Source organism: Agelaius phoeniceus, chromosome 1 (genome assembly GCF_051311805.1).
Source record: "Agelaius phoeniceus isolate bAgePho1 chromosome 1, bAgePho1.hap1, whole genome shotgun sequence".
NCBI lineage: Eukaryota > Metazoa > Chordata > Aves > Passeriformes > Icteridae > Agelaius > Agelaius phoeniceus.
The window spans coordinates 33,493,621-33,517,012 of record NC_135265.1 but is presented as its reverse complement, the minus strand read 5'-3'; the positions used below and the strand labels follow the sequence as shown (position 1 = coordinate 33,517,012).

Genomic DNA, 23,392 nt, shown 5'->3' with positions numbered 1-23,392 from the left:
CACAAGAGAATCGCTGTCACTGAAGATGTTGACCCAGCACCAGACTTCAAAACCAAAAAACCCAAAAGGTCTTTTTCTCACATGATAAGAAAAGTGACTTCTTTGTGTGCAGAATTCTGCCCTATATCCCATTCTAGTCTTGGCAATGATAGGCAGCCCAGCGTGGCTCATTCCTCACCTGCACATACACACTCAGGAGATACCTGAGTAATTTCTTAGCTGTGGTTTGAGCATCCATCTCACAACCAGTGTAAGAGTTTCGCCCCAGAATTACACAGGAAATGGTGTTTTGTTTTCCTTCTGTTAGAACTAGTATCTTTTTGAGACTAGAGTTGAAGTTTCCCCTCTTTTTTAGGTTGGGCAGGGAATGGAGTTCCTAGAGTCTAAAATAGGAAGGGTACTATTCCTCTGAGCTCTGAAGTTACTATGAAAGTTACTGCCTGATTATCTAGCCCAATTTAACTACATACGTTTTGCCATGCTCCTCTCTGTTTCTTTCTCTTCCAGGTGATTTTGCTCAATAAATTTGGCTAAGCTTGCATTGAGTTTTCTTATCTTTTTTATATTTTTGAAGAAAAGGCATGAGGCTTGGACACCTCTTTCTGTGATTCAGACAAGATTTCAAAAGACCAGTTAAACTTACAGAGGGAGTTGGACTAAACCCCTCTGCCATTTTATGCCATTTGAAACCTTCTTTAGCCTCTTGACTGCGAATTTTCTTGTTATATTTTTGTATTTGAAATTCTGCTTTTGGCTTGAAAATGTCTGCATTAATTGAATAGCAACTGAATTGCAGACAAATGTATGCTGCCGATGGCTTATTCAAATTCCTTTATTTTGAAAAAGTTTTTGAGAGGACTGTTAAACATCTGTTACTTTGCTATTTAAATAACCAATATTATGATGAAAATCAAACAAAGCAAACAGCAACAACACCAAACCCACCAACACATATTTGAAGGTCCCACAATATTCTTTGAACGCTTCTGTTGAACTTTGTTTTTTTGAATTTCTTGAAAATAAAGTAGAGCCCAGAAACAGCATGATTCACCCACCTGTGACTAAACCTATCTTTTTTTTTACTTCTTGTTCCAGATGTCAGATGGAAAAACAAATTCTGGGGGAAGTCCATGGAGATTGTTCCAGTTGGCACAACACACGTAACTCTTCCAGCGTAAGTGCTGCTGCTGTTCCTGCACAGGCACTGATGCTTGCACACACTGCAGCCACGTCCATTCAGAGGACAGCCAGCTCTGCTCTGCCCTTTGGAAGGACTGGCGGCTTTGAATTCATTTAAAGAGAAAAGGGGAGGAAGAAAGACCCCACCATACCAAAACCAGAAGCATAAATCAGAAGCACTGACTCTTTCAAAAGTTATGAAAAACAAATAATGAAAAAAAACCCCTTTACTTCTGTGTACCTTGAAAAAAGAAAAGTATTTTTTCTTTTTGAAAGTATGAAAAGGTATTTTCATACTTCAGTTGAATTTCGACCTTAATGCATTTTAAACTCACAGGGGAAAACTGTAGGGTAAAGGAAGCTATGAATTCTTTTGCTTGAGTATGGGTTTGGGGGAAGAGGTGGTGGTGTTCCTGTCTTTTTTAACTATATTTGTAGGGACCCTGACACCATGGGGTGTTCTGGGCTGTAGGCAAGGTCAACAACCATAATCTCTGCAGAAATAATGACTGTAAGTGATAAGTAGAACCACTTACATATCTGGTGTTCATTATCCAAGGAAGCAGCCATTGTAGTGAAGTGTTGAGTACAGTTGGTTTGTTTCCTTTTGTTTTTTTTTTAAATAAAAATCTGCAGTGTTTCAATGCTGGCTTGTCAGAGTGCCCATTATTGATGAGCAATTAAAATCCCTTAAAATTTGGCCTATATCCATCATGTTTGCAGAACCAGAGGTCTAAAGGTTGAGTATTGTTCCAATTAAATCTGTTTTCCAGTGAGAAAGTACAAAATTAATTAATCTGCCATCCTGCCATCTGAAAAAAAATCAAAAACAGCAAAGAATTCAAGTACCTAGCACTCATCAAATCAAGCATGTCTTTTTTTTTTTCAAGTGGATAAAGTTGTAGTCTAGTAAGATAGTATCCAAAAGGTAATGTATAAACCATGTTATGTTCATAGCACCTGCCCTAAGCTTTGAAATGAAAGGATGTGAATGAGTGCTCAGAGCCAAAATAATTAATATATTAGGGCCTATGATGGGCTGATGAACTGGGAAGCAATCTGATTCATGTGTGATCTCCATGTGTTGGTTTGTATCCTTGTTTATTTGATACTAAATTGGGTACAAAAAAGGTGCCCAGGCTATGGGGAAAATTAAGCATTAGTATTAAGGTTCATTTTGAAACAAATAGATGTTTTTAGCATTTGTGATAACATGTAACATGCATAGGTAAGGGCAGAAAAACAAGTTACTGTGGGATAAATTGGCTGCATATCTGCAAGTCTGTACAAACTGTCCTTGTGTGTGCCCTTAGAAAGCATCAAGTGAAAGCAAGTGATTAAGGGGAGGAAGGGAAAGATTCCAGTAACTTCACAAGGATGTGTGTGAGGCACTTGCTGTAGGGAAACTGGTGCTTTGTAAGTTCATATTTTACCTCACCCATAGTGAGTTGGCCATCCATACCCAGAACAAATTGTAGAATATATGTCTTCATGAGACTTTCCTTTCCTTGATGCTTTATAAAGCTGTTTTATAAGAGCATCTACTTCCTTCATAAAAGGTGAAACGTTGCATTCTCTATTGGTATTTGTTTATCTCTCCCTGTCTGCTGTTTCCCAGTGTGCAACTGCATCTTGAAGTGCCTGGTGAGAACTTTGGCTCTTGCCTAGAGCACACATGTTAGGCTCAGCCTTGAGAGCTTATTCCTCTCAGTACATGTTCTGGTGGCCCATGTCCTTGTGTTCTCCATTGTCACTGGGTTACAAGCTTGGATGGGCATCTCAGACTGTAGATGATACCAGAATGATTACTTCTGGAAACTTAAAACTGGTTAGAAGGACAAGTAGAGAGAGAGAAAACTGAATTCAAGACCAAAGTGTCTAGCAGAAGTGAAAAGGATTTTCTGGGAGGTGGGACTGTTGCCATAGAGTTTGTTTTTGAGAAGGTTTGGAACAAGAAGATGAAGCAGTCTAGTAAAAAAAAAGTTTATTTGGTTTCTCTAATCAAGTTGCCTGCAAATGTTTTTCCTCGAGCTTGAGCTCACTTGAACACGGCATGACAATTTTCTTGTGTGTAATTTTCCTTACAGTTTTAAAGACCATTTTGCATGGAACAAGGTGACATCCTGCATCCATAACATCTTAAGTGGGCAAAGATGGATTGAACACTATGGAGAGATCATCATAAAAAATCTCAATGATGACACGTGCCACTGCAAACTGACTTTCATAAAGGTAACCACAGCAGTGCTGGCACTGCCTTTTCTGACAGGCACAGCAGTGGGAGGATGCTCCCTGCTGAAGCTCAGCACTTCTGCTTACAAGCTGTAATTACCTGTGATTCCTTGAAAACTGTAACTTTGAAGGAACTGCCACTCACTAGACACAAAAGAGAAGCAACAGCTTTCTTGAGTGATTCCACTGGAAATGGAGGAATTATGGGAAAAGGAATATCATGGAAAGCCTACTCTGGGTTTGATGAGAGACATAAGCACAAGGTGGCTACTGGCCTGCTGGCACATGCTGTGCTTGCAGTCATTCAGCAGCTGTAGGACCAGTGCTTATGCAGGGTGTTTCTCCTGATGCTCTTTTCTAGCCCTTCACAGGTACTCAGAGGAGTTTAAGTAAGAGGTTGGGGTGTTACTCAAAGCTTTTGCTTCAGTACAAGTACAATATATATGACTTCTTCAGGAATTGTCCTTATAACTGAAATGAAATTCAGCTTTTGGCAATAGATGACTTTGTAGTAAATGAAAATCAATGAAAATATAAAGCAATGCCAAAATTTTTAACCTGAGAAATACTTTTATAAATCATCCTAAGAGACTTACCTTAACCTGCATTTTCTGTATCTGATTGATGGAGAAAGGCTCTGCTGCACATAAAACAGACCATACAAATACAAGGGGTACAGTACTTCAGTGTACCTATGCAGCATGGCATGCTCCCCAGCAAGTTTGGGGTTCTTTGATTTGTTTTCCTGAATACTTTGTGCTTTCTAAGAAGCATTAGGGTGATTTTTTTTTTCCAAATACTTACTTGAAAGTACTTTCATGTATTTTCAGAGCTACACTGGATGCTTAAAATTCAAATATTTAAGGCTGAGAGCCTGCAAATCTCACACCTTTGATATTGTAAAGTGTTTAAAGTGGAGATTAACTTATGAATTCCTTCTCTTCCTCTTCTGCAAATTTGGGAGAGATGTAGATAACCAAGTCAGGACTCAGGGTCAACTGTCCTTGGGCAAAATTCAGGGTCAGCTGCACTTTACTTCATACTGCCCCTAAAAAAGGCAAACAAAACAAATACAATTCTCAACGTCAGTATTTTAAGAAGCTAACTTAGTAATAGGTTTGTATTTTAATGGTACTAACAGCAGTTCTTTGCACTTGATATTGTAATGCACACCTGAAATGACCAGTTCTTATTGCTCTACAGCCTGGTGCTACTGGCAAAATGGGCTTCACTTGAGCTCTTATGCACCTTCTTTCTCCTTGTTCCTTTTAATTCTAGGCAAAGTATTGGAGTCCAAATGCACATGAGATTGAAGGCAGTGTCATGGATAAATCTGGGAAAGTTGTGCATCGACTCTTTGGGAAGTGGCATGAAAGTTTATACTGTGGGACAACTTCATCTTCAAACTGCATATGGAGAGCAAGTCAGTGATCAGAATTGCTCATGTACACAAACTGAGATCTTCAGTATAAGCTTACTGTTCTCATATCTTTATTATGCCCCAATTTCTTGTTATTTTTCTGTATAATATTAGATTTTTGTCAAGCATTTAAAAGTTACATCAGAAGAATATATAATTTAAATAATATGAGAACTTAACCCCATGGCTTCCTGAATTTTCTCCATTCTCCCTCATGTTCATATTTGGGCATGAAGTGAGTATTGAGGACTCTAGCAGGAAGGGGAAAAAAAAGGAAGCAACTCCTACTGCTTGTACAGAGAAGTGTTGTTTATTTCATGTGTTGAACACTGGAGGATAGCCCACAAAGCTCAATTCTGTAATGACAGTGATAGCTGAATTTCTCCCAAGCTTGTGGGGTTTTGTCTACTGTGTTTTGAAAAAACATTATGCTAATAGCATGGTCTTCATCACAGTTGTGCTGTGATTCAGCTGAGAGAACAGAAATCTGTCTTGTTGCAGTGCAATTATCAAGGGGGATGTTCTCTTTTGTCGCATTATTAAAAACCTCTTGTTCCCCCAGAATTGACACTGTGGATCAGGCATAAACAAATGCCTGGAGGGAGCTTGAAATTTTCTTTCTCAATATAATAGCATTTAATTGGAATTTCTGATTTTTCTGATCTAATTTCTTCTGTAGACCCAATGCCTAAAGATTATGAACAGTGGTATGGATTTACACAATTTGCACTGGAGTTAAATGAACTGGACCCACAAACTAGGTCATTACTCCCATCCACTGATACACGTTTTAGGCCAGACCAAAGGTAAGAAGCTTTAACTCTGAAATGTTTTCCTTAAATAGTTCTTAATCTTCTGTAGACTCACTTTACCCTGAACTCAGACTATTTTCTGTGGAAAACTGCAGTGTGTTTCTAATTTTACATTAATGTGCATCTGAAACAGACATTGTAATCACTTATTGAGAGATGGTCTAGTTATTATGGAAGTCTGTCCTAAAATTGCCTCTTGGATGCTTTCTAGATAACTGTCTTTCCAAGGATGTTAAAACCTCAGTACTTCAGGTACTGGATGTTGAGCATACTCAAAGTATTTGAGTAACCTGAAACTGAGACACTTGAAACTCCTTTCTGCAGTGAAATTTTAGCTTTTGCAAATTTCCAACTGGAAGAATCTAATTTAACTGTGACTCTGAGCTTGTTACAAGAGTTCATTTTCCTTAAGTGCTTTTTCACAGTGCAGTTGTCTGCAGAGGTAGTTGTTTACCTTTCAAACACTGTGAAATACCTGCTGGAAAGATTAGATCCTTCTGGGGGCAGGAGACCAATTGTCTCATATCACTGCTGCTGCAGGTTTCTAGAAGAAGGGAATATTGAAGGGGCTGAAATGCAAAAGCAGAGGATCGAGCAGCTACAGCGAGAACGACGGAAGGTGCTAGAAGAAAACAACCTAGAGCATCAGCCTAGATTTTTCAGGTACTAGATAATAATTAGCATACACTATCATTTATTGAAATGTGTATTATAAATCTGATTCTAAATTGCCATGTGACAGGCTCCAGTTTTTTTCAGGGTTCCCTTATATACTTAGGGTTCATACTTTGGTGATGTAGAATACTCCCGACTTGGTTAAAACTCACAGTTATGTATTAGTTTTTTATTAATGCATCCCTGATTTTTTTTTTGCCTTGATGGTAATTGATATTTGGTCTACATTTGAATTTGCCTGAGTAAAATGTAGCACCTTTGATTCTTTGAAGCAAGCTGAAGTAGCTGGATTTAGCTCAATTACCTCTGCTGAATTCAGTGGGATTGCCTGGCATGGAAGTGTGCAGAGTTGGAGCCTTTCACTTGCAGGGCTATTTTTGAACATGTTTCCCATATTTTATGGGGAGAGAATTATTATTCTGAGGGCACTTTATCTCTTCCTGTTGTAAATCAGTTGAACAGGAGACTTGAGGCATCAAGACAAAAAGGAATGCTGGTGAGAATGTGGTCTTTAGCCCCCAGCTTCTCTGTCGTCCTGCAGTGAGAGAGTTGGAGCCAAGATGAATGTTGTATGGGCCTATTAGCAGATCTAGGGTCCAATGTTTTCTGGATATATCTATACTGTACTTCTGAGGAACCCTGGAATGTTTTAAATAGGTCCAAAAGGGACTGGCTTAAACTAGTACATCTGTGACAAGCTGGTGAGCTAACTCATCTCATGCCAATCACACCTACTAAAGGGAAGCAGGATAAAGGCAAAGTCTAACACTTTGTGATTGTATATTCACAATGAGAATTGTGAATAAGAATGAGGATTTGAATCCTTACAATGAGGATTTGAAAGCTGAGATTTAGCCTGTAGATTTAAATGGTGGAATAAAGAATTTAATTATTATATAGCAAAAGTATTATAGCAGATAGGAGTTAATGCATTTGGCTCTTTAATAGTGATGTTCTCTGGTGAACATGAGATTGAGATGTCTCTCCATGGCCCAGTGCAGACACACCCATTCATCTCTCCAAGCTGTACTGCCTTGTTTGCAGGCTGCAATGAGCTGCACTGCTCCTGGTTTGTGGGCTGGATTTGCTATCTGTGCATGGTGCTACACTGCATTACACAGCATATAGATGGAAAATATAAGCTTACATTTGTTTAATCTTTGATAGGAAATCCAGTGATGACTCCTGGGTGAGCAATGGAACCTACATGGACCTTAGGAAAGAACCTGGTTTTTCCAAACTGGACAATCCTGTCCTCTGGTGAAAGAGGAGCTAAGTGAAGACATTCTGTGCTGTATTCTTGGATCTGATTTAAAAGACATATATATATATAAAAATAACTATATATCTATATATACACACACACATACAGAATGTGTGTGGTGTGTGCATATGTGCAAATGTGCATATCTCCAGAATCATGCTTAATTTAGAATCTGAGAATTCATTTGTTTCCTTTACTCAACTATTGCAGTGATTGTTTGAATGTATAAATATCCTAACTTCCTTTTATAAAATATTTAATAAATAGTAATGAATGTTAACAGATGGAAAAGAGAGGAGCTTTTACACTACTTTTTCAATGTCTAATAATGTCAGTTCTGAGTTAAATTATGCCTTACTGAATTGCATTGGAGGCAGTAGCATCAGCATCTCCTAGCTGTGCTGAGGAAGAGTGCAAGCCTTAGTAACTCAAACTGTAGGTAGGCTTCCACAGTGCAATGAGTAGTTCAGCTGTCTCTGGGCTGGTATAAATTGTTAAAACAGATTATCAGCTGGTGCTGGAATCTGACTGTGATCTTTTGCTGTCTGCAGGAAAGATTTAAGTAAGCTTTTGTTTCTATTAACTTTCTTCTGAGCTTTATGGAAGAGGTAGTTCTGAGCTTACGTCGGTGGTTCCACTGCCTTATACATAAACTGCACCCGGTTAAATGTAGTGCTAGAAAGTCAGGAATCGCCAAAATTTTCCACTGGGAAAAATTTTCACTTCAAATTTATAGCCCCCAACAGGGCAAGAAGAGGAGATCATTTGTATATACTGCTTGAGTACTGACTAGATGAAGAAGCTCTCTCTTTTTCCAGTAAGTGAAATCTTATACAGAGCACGAAATCCTGTGCTTCCATAGCTTCATTTGTTTTTATTCACTTAAAAATTGCAACAGTAAGACTTTTTAAAAAGTAAGCAAACTGATTATTTTAAGCTAGAAATTTTTTCCTAGTATTTTGATATTTTCTACCTCTTAAGAAATAACGTATTTAAAATCTTATATTTAAAAAATTACCATCTGCCTTATGGAGAAGTGTATGGAGTCTTTGATCTTCCTCTGTTTGTTTGTTAAGTTCAGACAAATATTTAAACGTCTTGCACTAAATCAATTGCATCCCTTTCCTGTAATTTTATACGTATGGTTCAATTTGTGAAGCTACTAAACCATAGGTCAGAAACTTAACAGGAAGCAAATGTAGCAGAAGCCTCACTTTTGAATGACAATTATAGAGATGGGCAGCACTGTTGCTTTTTTCCCATCAAATCACAATGCCATAGTCATTAACAGACTAATTTAAAAGATAGATCAGAAGATAAAAGATAGATCATTCCCACATATCTGCAACCCAAGCCTGATCCATGGTTCTTCAAATCTGCTCCGTGTGTCTGCAACTCTCTGGCAGCAATGCAGTTTTCTATGTGATAGACCTGCATCCTGTCACCACACCCTTTTCTTTTCTTTACATGCCACTGTAAAGACACAAAACAAACCCAAATGCTGGCATGTTGGCTTATGGCTGGAACAACTGGACATGGTATGGATAAATAGACTCCTAGGAGGACAGACTAATAGCTTAGAAAAGCTTGCACTTTATTGCAGTTGTGCTGCATTGTTCTAGAGAAAATCTATTGAAAATGGATCTTTGTGTTATATGTATCATGAAGGAAATACTATGAAGGTTTTAAATTTTAAACAAGATCTGTGGTGTCAGATTAGATATATATTTGAACTGTGCTTTCTATTACCTTGAAGCCTCATTGTCTCGGAGGCAGATGAATGCTTTTTCACCATTTTTCATTTTGCCCAGGATCTCTCCCTCACCATCATTTTCATAATTTATTACCAAAGAAGTTAGCATAATTATATCTAATTAATATGTCTTCAAAAAACTTGACTACCATGCCAGCAGCTTTAAACAAGGCAAGGCTCACACTTATATGAAGACAAAATCTGGGCTTTGATTCCAAAGGAAGTCTTAAACTTTGGGGGCTGTTTGGCTTTTCAAGAAAAATTAGGTTCTCTTCATGCCTTGTTCCCTTCCTGTCTTTTATCCTTGTATTAACTGTCAAAACCTGGCACAGAAATGAGTTGATAATTGCAATTATCCTTGCTGTTGGTAATTACAATTTATACTAAAATTAAGGTTCATTTAAAAACAAAAGAGGGTAGAGGAAATAAAAGCTTTTAAGAAAAGGGGCAAAATTTGTGGAGGCTGCATTAAGCTTGCTCATTGTCATATTTGGCAGCTACTGTGATACTGCCTGATCTGATTGCTGGGTTTGTGTGTTCTGTGTGTGGAGGGGATTCCCCCACGCAGGTATTAAACAAAACAAGTCTCATATGGGGTATTTGAGTCGTGATTTTTGAGAAATCAGACTGGTAGTGCCAAGTCTGATTTCTCCAACACTCCCAACTGTCTCAAATACAGACATGGGAAGAATGACAAGAAGCATTGGGCTGAGCAGTGCCTTATATAACAATTTCTTCATCAAAATTTCTGTATCAAGAAAGTAAACTCCAGAGTTTTAGCACTGTCTCCATAAAAATGCCTGAGAATAATCCAGGGTGTTTCTTAAATGCATGAAGCAAAATCATTGAACAAGTAATTGCTCCTTTTGTAAATCTCTAATACACACCTCCAAACACAATGTAATCAGTTGTGAATGATCCTCTGACCCCACATTTCCAACTGCAGTATAGTTTTCCCTGCTTACTTTTGTATGAAACAATTGGGTTTAGTTGTTAAACTTCTGTTAACTGTATATTAAGAAGTGGAAGAAATTTGTCTTGATGTTAGTTCTGTGTATTTCTGCATGTAAATATATTCAACATTCACAAAGTTAATATATTCTATAAAGTTATTCTTGGTAAAATATGAAATTTGGGTAATCTTCTTCCCCAAAACTTCAGCTGTGTTAATGGGTACAAAATTTATATTAGCTTTCTGCAGTATAACTAAGACAATTGTTATTCTTAATAACTGACACTGAGGGACTTTTTACCCACTATTTCTACCCTGAATGGTAAAAAAAGAATGCATCAGGCAACTTAACTGCTTCCTTTCATACACAACTGTGTTCCCCAAGGTGTGTAGATCAATGGACCAGTCTTAAAATTTCCTGATGACCCTTGCCTGCTGTCAGCTCTCTTATTTCATTGCTTTATAAACACTGCTTAATATGAATTTGGAGGCCAGTTTGAGAAGCACTCATGCAGCTCTGCCTTTCTGTGTGTGTCTCTTCATAAAGTAAAACCCTCACTATAAACTTCCATCAAGGTGATGGAGCAGCTCAGGCCTTTGGGTGTTGAAACCCTGCTTCATTTTTCAAGTTATAAGCATAGAAAGAAAAAAAAAAACAGGGAAATATTATACATAGGAGCAGAAACCCACAGCTCTGCCTTCAGATTTGCAGGCTTGATGCTTAGTTTCTGATTTTGTGTAAATTTGGGATTAGAAAACAGCATCACTTGTTCAGGAGGCGACTCTGGGTAGTGTAAAGTGCCCTTTAGACCAAGTGGAACTAGAATGCACCATTAATCACTGCATTCCTTTCTGGATCTCTGTTCTCTGAGTTATGCTTGATGTGATAGTTTGCCAGCACTGAACTACTTCTTTTAGACACTTTTTGAAATACAGATCCAGCAGTCTGTACTTAGGTTCTTTATGCAGAGCTTGGAAAGTTAGATGCCTGGAAGGAGTACAAAAACCAGCCCAAATTTTCATAAGGAAAGATCCTGGAGATCTGTTCTTACACCAACCAGTTTTCTTCTAAGGACGGGAAATAGGATTGCTGCTTTCTTTTAAAATCTGACCTCTGAAAGACATAATAGTTGCAAACACATTCACCTGTATTACCTGGCAGCTTAGTGTTGAGGCCAGATCATAGTGCAGAAACACCAACTCACGGGACCAGAAATTAGGGCTCAACGAGGGACAGCTTTCACATTGCACAACAGTCCAGTGCTGGTCTCAAAACAAACAACCCCTCCCAAAAACCCAGCCTAACAAAGACCTCACCCCTTTCCATGCCCCCCACTTTCCCTCAGCTGTTTACAGTCCTGCTCAGGTTTTCTTTGTGGTCCCTTATTCAGTGTCCTCTATTTTTCTCTTTATTAAAATAACCTGATGAATAGGAAAACAGTCCATAGCAACAAATGATAAATCATACCTAGAGGCTGTAGTTAATTTTTTTTTCCCCATAAATTCCTTCTGTATCTTTTCTTTGACGGTGAATAAGACTTCCTTACTCACTGGAGTCAGACCTTGTAAGGGTAGTGTGCTATGGAAATATGCATCTATATCTGCTCAACAGATCCTAATTACAAATGTCCTTGCATCTGCTTTTGTGTAAATCTCTTGTGTTGTCTCTCCAAATAACCAGCTTGGCAGAGCAGGAAACTTTCAGCAGATCCTGCTTTGTTTAGTATGGCTTCTTTTTTTGTGTACAACTCATGCAAAGGGGGCAAGCTGAAGAGGAGTGCAAAACTTGGCCCATGGTGCATTTTAATAGCAAGAAGGATGACATCCAACTCGTCCACATATCTGAATACATCTTGAAAGGGCTAGACTGAGATGGTGCTATTCAAATGAGTGACATTAAAATGACAGGTTTTTTTTGGTTGAGTGTGTTTGCATTCCAGAATTATTCCTACAATAAATAAAATTCACAGTGTTCAATAACTCATCCGTTCTATTTTCTAGCTACTGGTGGGTGCAACTTACTCCAGCAGCTGTGGGCTCATAAGAAACTGCACATTATCTGGCTTTTACCTTTTGAAACTTAGTAAATGCTGTAACCTACCACCAAATGTATTACTGTACTGCTCAGTTCTTAGCTACTGCTCTTGCTGCAGCTTTTTGAAAGCAATAAGAGAAAATTTCCGCGTAAGTAGTTGCCATATGTTAAAGAATTATTTTAAATGGTTCATTTTTTTTAAAATATAAACTGTGGATTTGGTGTTTTAATGTGGAAACCAAAACTGTATTAAAGCCTATGAGAATGTTTGGGATGCTGATCCACAAGAGGTGATGATGTCCATCACCTCCACACATTGGAGATGATTGGCATCCCTGAGAATCTGAAAGTCTTTGTGTTAACAGTATTTTCCTAGTTCCAGTATTGGAAAACCATCTCACATGTATGAGGTATTACATAAACAAAGCTGCTAAATGCTGAATTTGTTGTTTGTTTTGATAGGGCATTAGTGATTTCAGAATGAGGAAAGGTATCTTATGTATTAGAATTATTGCTGACTTTCAGATATTTGAGAAGTCTCTCTGTAGTCAGGACCATCCCTGTTTTCTGCTTCACTCCAAATATTTGTAATAACATTGGAGTACCTTGATGCACAACTTGATTTATTATTTTTGTCTCTGTAACCAATTTAGTTGGATGTTAATAAATCATACTTGCAAAAGGTCACAGAGCACCCTGACTTTTTTCCAGGGGTTGTAAGCATCTTTCTTCAAAGGTTGTTAGTGGCAGCTGAAACAAATCTCACTGCTGTAGTGATCTGTGCTTTTTACACTTTGCAAAATGGCAAGTAGGAAAGAGCTTCCATCTGCTAGAACCCTTATTTATCACTCTAACAATCTGTCTGGAAGTTGTGCAATGTTCCAGTTGTACTGCTCTGCACAGCTCTGCTGCACAGCTAATGTGCCAGACACTGGGGCAGGAAAGGGGGTAAGCTGATGGAATCCATTTACAGCTGGAAGTTTATTCTTAAAAGCAGTTCTTAGCATACAGATGTCCAGCATAAATATTATGCTTTATTATGAGTGCAGAAACCACAAACTAAATGTTTTCCATAAAACAACTTTTAAAAACAAGGAAACATGGTATTTACTAGGTAAAATAAATAACTGGAAACAAAGGATAGAAATGTGGTGGATTTCCCCTTAGAGATGGTGATTCAGGACAGCTCTGCCTATCAGACCTCAATAATGTCTCACAGTCCCACCATATGTGTATAAGATGCAATATGGATGGACTAGGATCTTTAAAAATGTGGGAGTACAGTGAGTGTAACTCTTGTCCAACGTGAAATTCCTGACCGCAGTTCTGTGGCACTTTGCAGCCTCAGTGTCTGCAAAGATTTGGTGGGAGGGAGCATGGAGCATTCAGAAAGAGCTGGGAAAACTGGATCTAAATATTTGTTACCATGCCAAATATCCTCAACTGTGGTACATGGCAGAATCAGGATAGAGACCAAAAGCAAAACAGTCTTTACAGTGGGCCAGAATCAGCTCCTGGATTTTTGAAATCCAGCCATTTTGGTTCTATTGGGTGAAGAACTTTGGAACTTTCTCATTGTGTCAGGGAGAATTACTTCATTGCTGATTTATTTCATAGAGATCTGATACTGTTTAATTGGTATCTGAAATAACTAGCATTTAGTTCAAGTTGCTGAAAGTTCTGGTTTATAGAAGCAGTAGTATTTTTTTCATAATTATAAAAGGGAGAGGAAGATTGCAAGGGATGTTCATTATTGGTGACCCACTCATGAACACCCAGGGCAGCAGGAATTTCTCTTGCAGAGTGAATTTCTCATGACTCCCCCACAAGCTAACACCATGCCAAGTGCCCACAGTGTGGTCAGTCCTACCCAGATAAAACAGGCTGTTCTCCTCTACAGAAGTGCAAGATAAACTTGGCGAGTGTAGAACTTGCATCCAATTTGCATTTAAGATCAGTTGTCTTTTCATTTACAGTTATCCCCCTTTAATGACATTTTGCTTACTGCAAAATGATTCAAACCTTCATAGGGTGAGGAAAAACACTGACAGCTGAGCAAAGCTTGCTCTACATAGTAACCAACACGTCTTGGCTTTTTGTTGTTGTTTTTTTATGGCCTATAAATTTTATATTATATATAGAATATATAATTATATGTTCCTTATATTGCTTTCATGTTGCAAATGTTGCTCTCTCTGCTTGGTTTATTGATTTTTAATTAAGACCTCTCTGTTTTATGCACAAGAATTTGTAGGGTTACTGTTTTTAAATGGGGTTAAAAGCTGGCCAGAATCAAAATTCTGATGTATACTTAGGAATTTGTATCTTTGCTTACTCTGTACCAAGGGAAATATTTGAAATTACTTTGTGCAAACTCTCATTTGAGGTAAATCAACATTGCTCTACTGAGCTGAATGTAGCCAAGGCTTGAGTTAACTGAGAATGTGTCTCTGTGGGCTCACTGATGTAAGTTTTTACAGGCTCTTGAACCAGTAATAAATTCCTGGAACACAAGATGTTGTGTATTAACATCCGCTGTTTCTGACTGTAATTTCAGACTCCAGGAATTATTGTCTTCCTCTAAATACTACTTATCCTTGAGGATTTTATGTGCTGATGTTTCACATGCTATTCTAGTAAAACCAGCTGTTAAAATTCAAAAGTACTTTTTTTTTGCTTGCTTAACATTGTTTGTCTTTATTAAAACTTCTTGATAAAAATTGTTTTCCAAAATTACAAATTCCTTACTTTTCAGCTTGTGACAAAAAAAAAAAAAAGAAAGAAATGTTGCAGTAAGGCAACTTTGAATTACCGCAGTACATGCCTTGAAAAATCCTCTCCTCCTTAGGTTTTTATAAGGATATGTCTGCAATGCCTAGACTGCTGCCTAAGGCAAGGAAGATTATGTAGATTTATCAATAGATGAGAACCTGTCTAATAGCTGAAAGAGATTTACAGTTTTGTTTACTGCAAGGTTTGTTATAATTTTGGCAATGGACAGACTGAAGATGGAGTGAAGTCAAGAGGTCATCCTACTTGTATTCCTTGTTTGCTCCTTGCACTTCAGTCAATGAAGTAAACCCTGTAAAGGCAACAAGAGCTATATAGGTTTTTTGGATGGAAAAATCAATTTTTCTTATAAGGTTTAAAAATAGTGCACCAAATTACAAAGTTCTTTGGTGGGGAAAATCTTTTACTAAGGACTTTGCCTAAGACAGGCACTGCAAATACGTCAGTTAGGACACGCTTGACTTTTTCTGAGTTTTCTAGTTACTAAAGAATGGTGAGCCTGGCCCTTCCTTAACATGTCTTCTTTCATTAAGGAGACAGACTAAAGCTTCAATTAAAGGTGATGTAGGGTAGAGAACTCCAGGATATTATATTCTCATTTGTGAATATAAGGAACTGAAAAAGAGCATGTGCCACATCACGGGGGGGAAAAAAGCCCTAGTAGGAGCTCCATTCTACTTTATGTAGGTGCAAAGCTACCTAAAGCTGATGCTTATGTTTTGGTCTTGATAACAACATGAATTGGTTGTTTGACATGGTGGGAGAAAGGAATGAGAGGAAAGAGTAAATGTTGAAGTATGATTCTCAGTATTGAAGTGTGCAGTCCTAGGAAAAAGGAGTAACTGCAGTTCATGCTTTCCCTGTACCAGTTGCTCATTGTTTCCTTTCCTGACAATGCTTGCTCTCAGGACACAGCTGGTCTTCCTTCTCTTTTAGAAACTGTATTGCTCTCACTGCAGTATGCTGGCATTGGTGAGGCTGGACAGTAACTTAAATAAGCCCCATCTCAAGCTGACAGCAACTGATTCTGCAGGAGAAGCACAATCCCATCTCCCAGCTGCAAAGAGCTGTCTCTGGCAGTAAAAAAGCCACCCACCCCAGGGTACTTGCATCACCTGTTACAGATGCCATTCACCCAAATCACTGCACCATTCAGATAAACAAGGGCACTACAAGCAGCAAGGACACCAGTTTTAGTCCTGTGATGAAGCAAATAAATTACATATTTAATTGTCAGAGAAGAGGCCAGCACTTCATTTCATACATGAGGTTCTTTTCCAGCTTAGTGAAGAGCTGGTCTGCATGTGGAACTGCAATATAACAAATAGTGTGTCAACAACCTGGAGCTGTGTGACTCTGTCCGGGCCACCATCAATATAAATCTGCAGGACAGTGACTGCTCTTTACTTCCCACTCTTCAGAAGGATACCTGCAGCCTTTTCATAGAATCAGTCAGGTCGGAAGGGACCACATTTGATCATCGGGTCCAGCCTCCCTGCTCAAGCAGCATCATCCAAGAGCACATGGCACAGTATTGCACAGAGACAGTTCTTGAGTGTCTGCAGCAAGAGACACTCCACATCCCCTCTGGGCAACTTGTTCCAGTGTGGGGTCACCCACACAGTAAAGAAGTTCTTCCTCATGTTCAGGTGGAATTTCCTGTGCAGCAGTTTCTGCCCATCACCTCTTGTCCTATTGCTCAGCACCCCTGAGAACAGCCTGGCTCCATCCTCTCTGCACCCTCCCTTCAGACACTGACAGACATTGGTGAGGTTCCCTCTCAGTCATCTCTTCCCAAGGCTGAAGAGGTCAAGCTCCCACAGCCTTTCCTTGAAACAGAGATGCTCCAGTCCCTTAATGATCTTTGTAACCCTTGCTGGACCTGCTCCAGGAGCTCCATTTGTCCCTTGTGCTGAGAAGCCCAGATTGGGACACACTGCTTTTATATCTACCAATCTGTTTTGACCCAAAACATTCTCTTTATGATACCTGCTGTCCTTTAGGGTAGCACTGTTGCATAATATAAAAAGAGCTCCCATGGAATTACCAGCCCACACACTTTTTAGCTGCTTGCCAGCCCTTGCTCCTTGTTTCAAAAAGAACTGTATTCCTTTTTTCACCTTGTTCTCTTTTGTGGGAAAAACCCAGGTATGTTCTTACCCACTGTTCTTATCACTGCCTGTAGGACACTGAAAAGCAAACACTTGACATGCTGAAATTAGGAGGAGCAATAGCAAGCTGAAGAATGAAGTGACTTTAAGAAGAAATATGAGGCCTTCCTCTTGGTACCCAATGGGGTGTCACCCCTGTGGGAAATGGGATGGGGTTTTAACTTTTGTCCTCCTCTGAGTGTGTGTTTCTACAGCAGAAGATGCAGACAGCTCCTGGCAGCTCCTGCTGCAGAGCCCCTGGGAAGCTGCAGGAGTCCTGACTCACTTGCAGGAGCAAAACAGCCTCACCACTCCTCAGGACCCTCTGTAGCCAATGACTTCTTTGCTGTTTGTGGTCTTCTCTATGTATCTGCCATTTTTATGGGCCATGGCTCGCTTCAAAGACTGATAAACAAAATTCTCAATTTCTATCTTTGTGGGCCCTTAAAACTACTTTTTAATTCTTTTTTCTTTTTTGTTCTGGAGAAACCCCTTTCACATTCTCCTGGAACAGGAATTTCTGCTGTTGTTCCTGCAAGAGAGACTGAGCTGACAACAGGTAATCAGAAGGGGGATTATGGAGTTGCAAAACAACTAAAAAGAAAACAAAGCAGACACAAAAACCAAAAGGGAGAGAGAAAATTTGTTTTAAATCACAAAAAAGCTATTGCTACAAATGTAGTACATGCATCTGGTGTTACTCAATGAAATATTAATGTTAACTTCTGAACATTTTGCAAGGTTTGACTATGGCCATGCTCCAGTTCTGCAGCAGCACAACACAAACACCATCCAGCTGGCTGCCCTGTGAAGGGCTACAATCACATACTGCTCATTCTTCAGAAAATTCTGCCCAAATCATTTGCTCCCACAGGTGGATAGTGAGGTATTTTGAGGATGCTTGTGCATAAACATTCAGAGGATGCAAAAGGAATTGCACGAAGCAGAACATATCTGGAGAGCTGATCAAAAGCAAACTTACAGCCAGTTTTTCTCTCTACAGGCAGCTTCAGCCTTGGGCTCTTTCCCAAGGATCTTTTAACTCCTGTTGCTTTGCCAATTTTTTCCTAAATCTTCTATGTGTTCTTTAGGTATGCTTTCCTTAGTATTCCAGTAACTTTAAGATTGTCTATAAGTAGCAAAATCACTAGGAACTGCCTTAATTTTAGGGTGACATTTTTACTGATCTGAAAATTTAACAGTAAAATAATTATGAGTGGAAGTACAATTTATTAAAACAATGTATATTATGTAAGCATTTACAATCAGTTACCTAGCTGCCCATAGTAGTAGGCACTGTGCAACTCTGAATGGTGCCCTGTGCTGCTGTAGAGTTAGATTTCAGAGCAGTGCCAGAAACCCTGACAGAGAGCTTACAGTCTGAAAAGTGTACATGTGCAGAGATGAAGGACTTCATTTTTTGGAGGCATGGTGACAGGTATTCTCTGTTTGCAATGTTTTATTGAAAACCGAAATTTTTTATTTTGGTTTTGGTTAATTTTTATTTGGTTTTTTGGTTAATTTTTTATTTGGTTTTGGTTAATTTTTATTTAAATACAGTTTGTCATTTTGACTTTGTCACTCCTGTTCCAACTGGCCAAGAATTAAACATGTAGAAAAGAGAAAAAAAATTAAGAAGCTTGGGGAAGAAGCTAAATTTCAGATCTTATTACTGATACATTTTCTAGGCTTTTGAAGTTTAATGTTGAAGTTTAGTGTAGTCTAATACTTTTTAAATAACTGTTTATATAGGACCTACTTGAAAGTTGTTTGGGGCTCCTACACAATAGTTTGAAAGCCATTCTTTTGGGCTAATTTATGAGCAAGTTTTACTACTAAATAGCTTGAACAATACAGCAGCCAGATGGTTTTTGATAAAACATTAATGAAACCAGATGGTTTCTAATAAACTATTATGGAAGGCTTTTGAGATGTGCAAGAAACGTTATCTATTCCTAAGTCTTCATTTATCACTGTTGTAAAAGAAATAAAGTTCTGTGGCTGCCATCTAATCTACAATTTCAAGTTAGAAGCCCCAAGTTTATGCAAATTCATGCAAATTGTTCTCCATATTATTATTGGAGACATCACAGAATCATCTCATGGTTGGACAGAATGACAGAGGGGAGCCCTGTGCCACAACCTGTGCACTAGAGAAAGGAAGTGTGGCACTACTCCCCCCATGCCAACATGAGAGCTGAAGGCAGAGCTCTGACTGAGCTACAGCAAACAGGTTGTACTGAACACGTCTGTCTCCTTCTGCATCTCACCATGGCACTCTCCAGTGGTCTTTCCAAGGGACTAGAAGGTCCAGAAGTGAACTCTGTTTTCCTCATATTGGTCTGTAAAGGTAGCAGAGTTGAACCTGGTAATACAAGATAGCCTCTAAAGAGTGGCCAAACTCATCTCATAGCAAAATCTTCAGATGGGTAAAGAAGTCACCTTCTCATCATCAAGAGCAGAATGCACAGAAGCTCAGAGGAACAGGTAGGGGAGCACAGCAGAATGGATGTTCTGGATGTTCTGAACTCACACAGCCCCTCCTGGCTCACTGCACCCTCCCACTCATCTCCCCTTCTCAGGACACCATCCTTTGCTAAGCCTGTCACTTGCTGCTGGCACGGTGGCAGGGCTGTGACAGCCGTAACAGCAGGAGAGGGAGAAAGCTGTTGTGTGCAACAGGAAATGTTTCAGAGGACACAATGGTAGAGGCAAAAAGTACAGAGCATCCCAGCAAAACAGGACATGAATTTCAATGTGGAAGAAAAATGAGGCTGGTTAGTTGATTTGAAAGAAATGCAGAAACAAACAAAAACTGTTGCTCAGATCTTTTATTCTTACAAAAGGAAGTGGAGGAAAAAAAAAGAAATTAATTCTTTTGCTGGTGATTTGGCTTATGTTGCTGGACACCTTTTAAAAGATTTGCTACCCCAAATATCCTTCTCTTGTAAATAGAAACCCAAAATAGCTTCACACTTTCTTCCTACTTCCTCCACTAAGGTCAGCAGAGCCTTCTCCAGCCAGCATGAGGGTTTTATAAAGGCCTAGCATGCAGCAGCAGAGAGCTCTGGATGACCTCTGGACACCTTAATATACAGGCACAATTTTAGCGAGCGTTTTCTAGCCAGGCTGGATGCAGCCTGAAACAACACATTGATGGCTACAAGGTATTATTGGCCATTAGTACTGCTGTTCATGCTGTGAAAGCATTTTTTAAAGTTTTTAAGATAGAGTTAATTCAAAAAAGACATTTAAGAAATTCTCACTGGCAACTAAATTTGGAATGACATCATAATGTCAATGGTTGAAAAAATAAGGCCAGATTATGCCATCATACAAAAGCAATTAAATCTAATACCAAATGCATATAGGATGCAAAAACCTTTTGTTTCTGGCAAGAATAACCATTCTGCAATGCTGACATCTTGTGGTGGCATGCTCAGTGATTTTTTAAATGTCATACCTGAAGAATTTCACACAGCCATACTCAAAAAGCATACAGCTATTTTGCTGGGATCTTTTTTCCCTTTCAGATTACTATCTTTTCTGTTATTACTGACTTATTATGTGCATTACTCTTTTTAAAAATTGTGGCTGTGAAGCCATTTGCCTCACTTCACTTATTTAAGAGGTAGCCAGAACTTGTCCCATACCAAGAGCAGTTTGTTCCAGAGGCAAAAGTTTCTGGTTTTCTCCCTCTGCTCCTTCTGCAAGATGATGTTCTCAGGCAGGAGCAATACAGAAGGATCTACTAACACAGCAGTAATGCACTTGATGCTTCAGCTCAGGAGATGGAGTCTGTGGCTGACAGACCACGCTGAGATTGTGTATTCCTCTGACTCAACATTCTCCCTGCTGGCATCCCAGCTGGTCATGGAGTCACCATGGGCTGGGAATTTTGACTGTGCAGTGCACCTGAAGAGCATTTCCACGAAGACTGAATGCTCAAGGTGGGTGTTCAGTCCTAAATGTCTCTCATTTGCAAGCCAGTTTCTGTGACAGACTTTGAAGCCTCAAAGTTAATTGCTGCATAGCCCCAAAACTGTTTGCCAACAACCTGTGTTTCTGTTTCTTCTAGTCAATTATACGCATCTGAAAATTACCCTATATCAGCTGGTGCCATTCAGATGGAGAGAAGATTTCTGTCGAAGACTTTTTCTTAAAAACATTTAAATATTCCTGGTGTGGATACCCTCTATTTGGTGTGCATGCAACTGCTGGTAGTGTCCTTAAAATTACCAGCAAGTTACACTAGTTTTATTTAAGTCCTGCCTCCCCAGTGGATATTTCCATAGCAATGTGGTTCAGTGCAACTTCCTCCCTTATTTCTCAAAATATGCTTTAGCAGGCTCTTGCATTTGAAATGATCACACATTGCCACTCCCTGGAAAAACACATGATAGCTTATGAAACGTGTGCTATTACTGGCCAGATTATTACTGGAGCTAGCAATTCTGCAGCTCAGTGCTGATCCTAAAAAAGAGATCTCCCGAGGATGTGTGGGTACTTTTTCTCAGGCAGGGACTCTAAGAATGGAGATTTATAAATTTCATTAGTTCATAAAATTTAAACTATCACAAATACAGGTACTTAGTTCCGTTCTGGCTATTTGTTCAAATTTCTGTATGCAGGTACAACCCCAGAATGAGGATGTTTTATCATTGAATCAATAAGGATGTCACCTGGGGAAATGAGGAAGGGGTGATGGATTAAAATCAGCTGAAATTCATTGGAAGGTTTGGATGCTGCATGTAGCTAAATGGAAGAAATGGATCTACTTTACTGCTACCTTTCACCCAGAACTGTTCATTTAAAGACATTAAGCTTTCACCTTCCCTTTGTTCTGAAGCCAGGGTGTTAGCCCATTAAGGTCTGCTGATGTGACATTTGTGACTTTACCCCAGCCTCAAATGCTCTCTGTTCAAACCACAAGGGAAGGTACCCAGCCTGTGGCATGGTTCACTTGAAAAAGATTTATTTGATATTTATTATCGTGAAAAAAAATACTCTTTGGGTTTTTGCAGACTCATCTGTTTCTCACTGGATCGCTCCTTTGGCATCATGAACAACCAAGTTTTTTCATTGTGTTTTCACACGGCTGAGATACTGTGACAGCACTCATTATTTCACACTGTGGTTCACCAACCTGCCCCAGGCTCCACTGACCACACTTCTCATTTTCCACAGTGCTGCCGTTCAAGGTCCCTGGACTGGGGACCTTGACTTGGGAGCTCCCGTTCGGTGCACGGCGGCTTCACAAGGCCCGCAGTGCCAACCCAGAGCTGCAAACTCGCAGCCAAAATCGTGGCAGGGCTGGTGCTTCCAGCGGACACGGCACCGGCCCCGTGCACTGCTGACCACGGGCGAACCGAGCCGGGCTAGAGAGGCTGTCACAAATATGTCCTTACCGCTCGTGTCCTAGCACATCGCTGTCACGCAATTACCTGGAGGGAAAGACACCTGCCAGTGTTATCTGCCAGGGTGCAGCCATATAAAACCGTCTGTCCCATCCCAGTGGGAATTCTCCACTCACAGGGCTGCCCCACACGACACCTGCCGCAGGGGGCCTGTGCCGGGCCACGCCTCACGCAGAGGGACACCTGCAGCCCTTCGTTCCAACCCTCACGGCAGGACGGTCAGCGCCCGAGGGAGCTCAGGCAGATGGGCGGGATGGCGAGGGAGGCAGAAGCCGCCCCGAAGGTTCGCAGAGCCGCGGGCAGCGCCCCGGCCCCCGCCCTGCGCTGGGCGGCGGCTCCGTGCCTCAGCATGGCGGAGGCGCCCCGGGAGCGGCTCCCGCCCGCCCGCCCGCACGGCCCGGGCACCCGGGCGGGGCCTGCGCTCCCCCCGCCGCGCCCTCCCAGCACAGAGCCCCCGCCGCTGCGGGACTCGCTCGCTGAGCTTCGCCCGCGGCCCCTCGCCTGGGGCGCGGCGGGCTCGTCACGCCCCGCGGGCGGAGTGCGCCGCATCCCCGGTAGCGGCGGCGGGGAGCGCAGAGAATGCCGTGAGTACGGGAGTGGGAGCAGGCCCGGGGCGGCGGCGCGGCCCGGCCCTGCCCGCCTCCCCCGGCCGCTGCCACTCCGCCCTTCCGCGGCGTACGAGCAGCGGCTGCGGCCTCCGTGCCGCGCCCCGC

At 40.5% G+C, this 23,392-nt stretch overlaps 1 protein-coding gene across 5 annotated transcripts in view; it reads left to right on the top strand.

Annotated features, from left to right (window-relative positions):
* Positions 1-13,009, top strand: part of OSBPL3 (oxysterol binding protein like 3) — an 86,797-nt gene extending 73,788 nt beyond the window's left edge. For all 5 annotated transcript variants that reach the window (XM_077176161.1, XM_077176157.1, XM_077176172.1 and 2 more), the window contains 6 exons: positions 1,096-1,174; positions 3,267-3,411; positions 4,690-4,834; positions 5,511-5,637; positions 6,184-6,306; positions 7,486-13,009. In XM_077176161.1, coding sequence (XP_077032276.1) covers positions 1,096-1,174; positions 3,267-3,411; positions 4,690-4,834; positions 5,511-5,637; positions 6,184-6,306; positions 7,486-7,582 — 716 coding nt within the window. In that variant the 3' untranslated portion in view covers positions 7,583-13,009. The remainder of the gene's footprint in view (positions 1-1,095; positions 1,175-3,266; positions 3,412-4,689; positions 4,835-5,510; positions 5,638-6,183; positions 6,307-7,485) is intronic.
* The last annotated feature ends 10,383 nt before the right edge of the window (positions 13,010-23,392 follow it).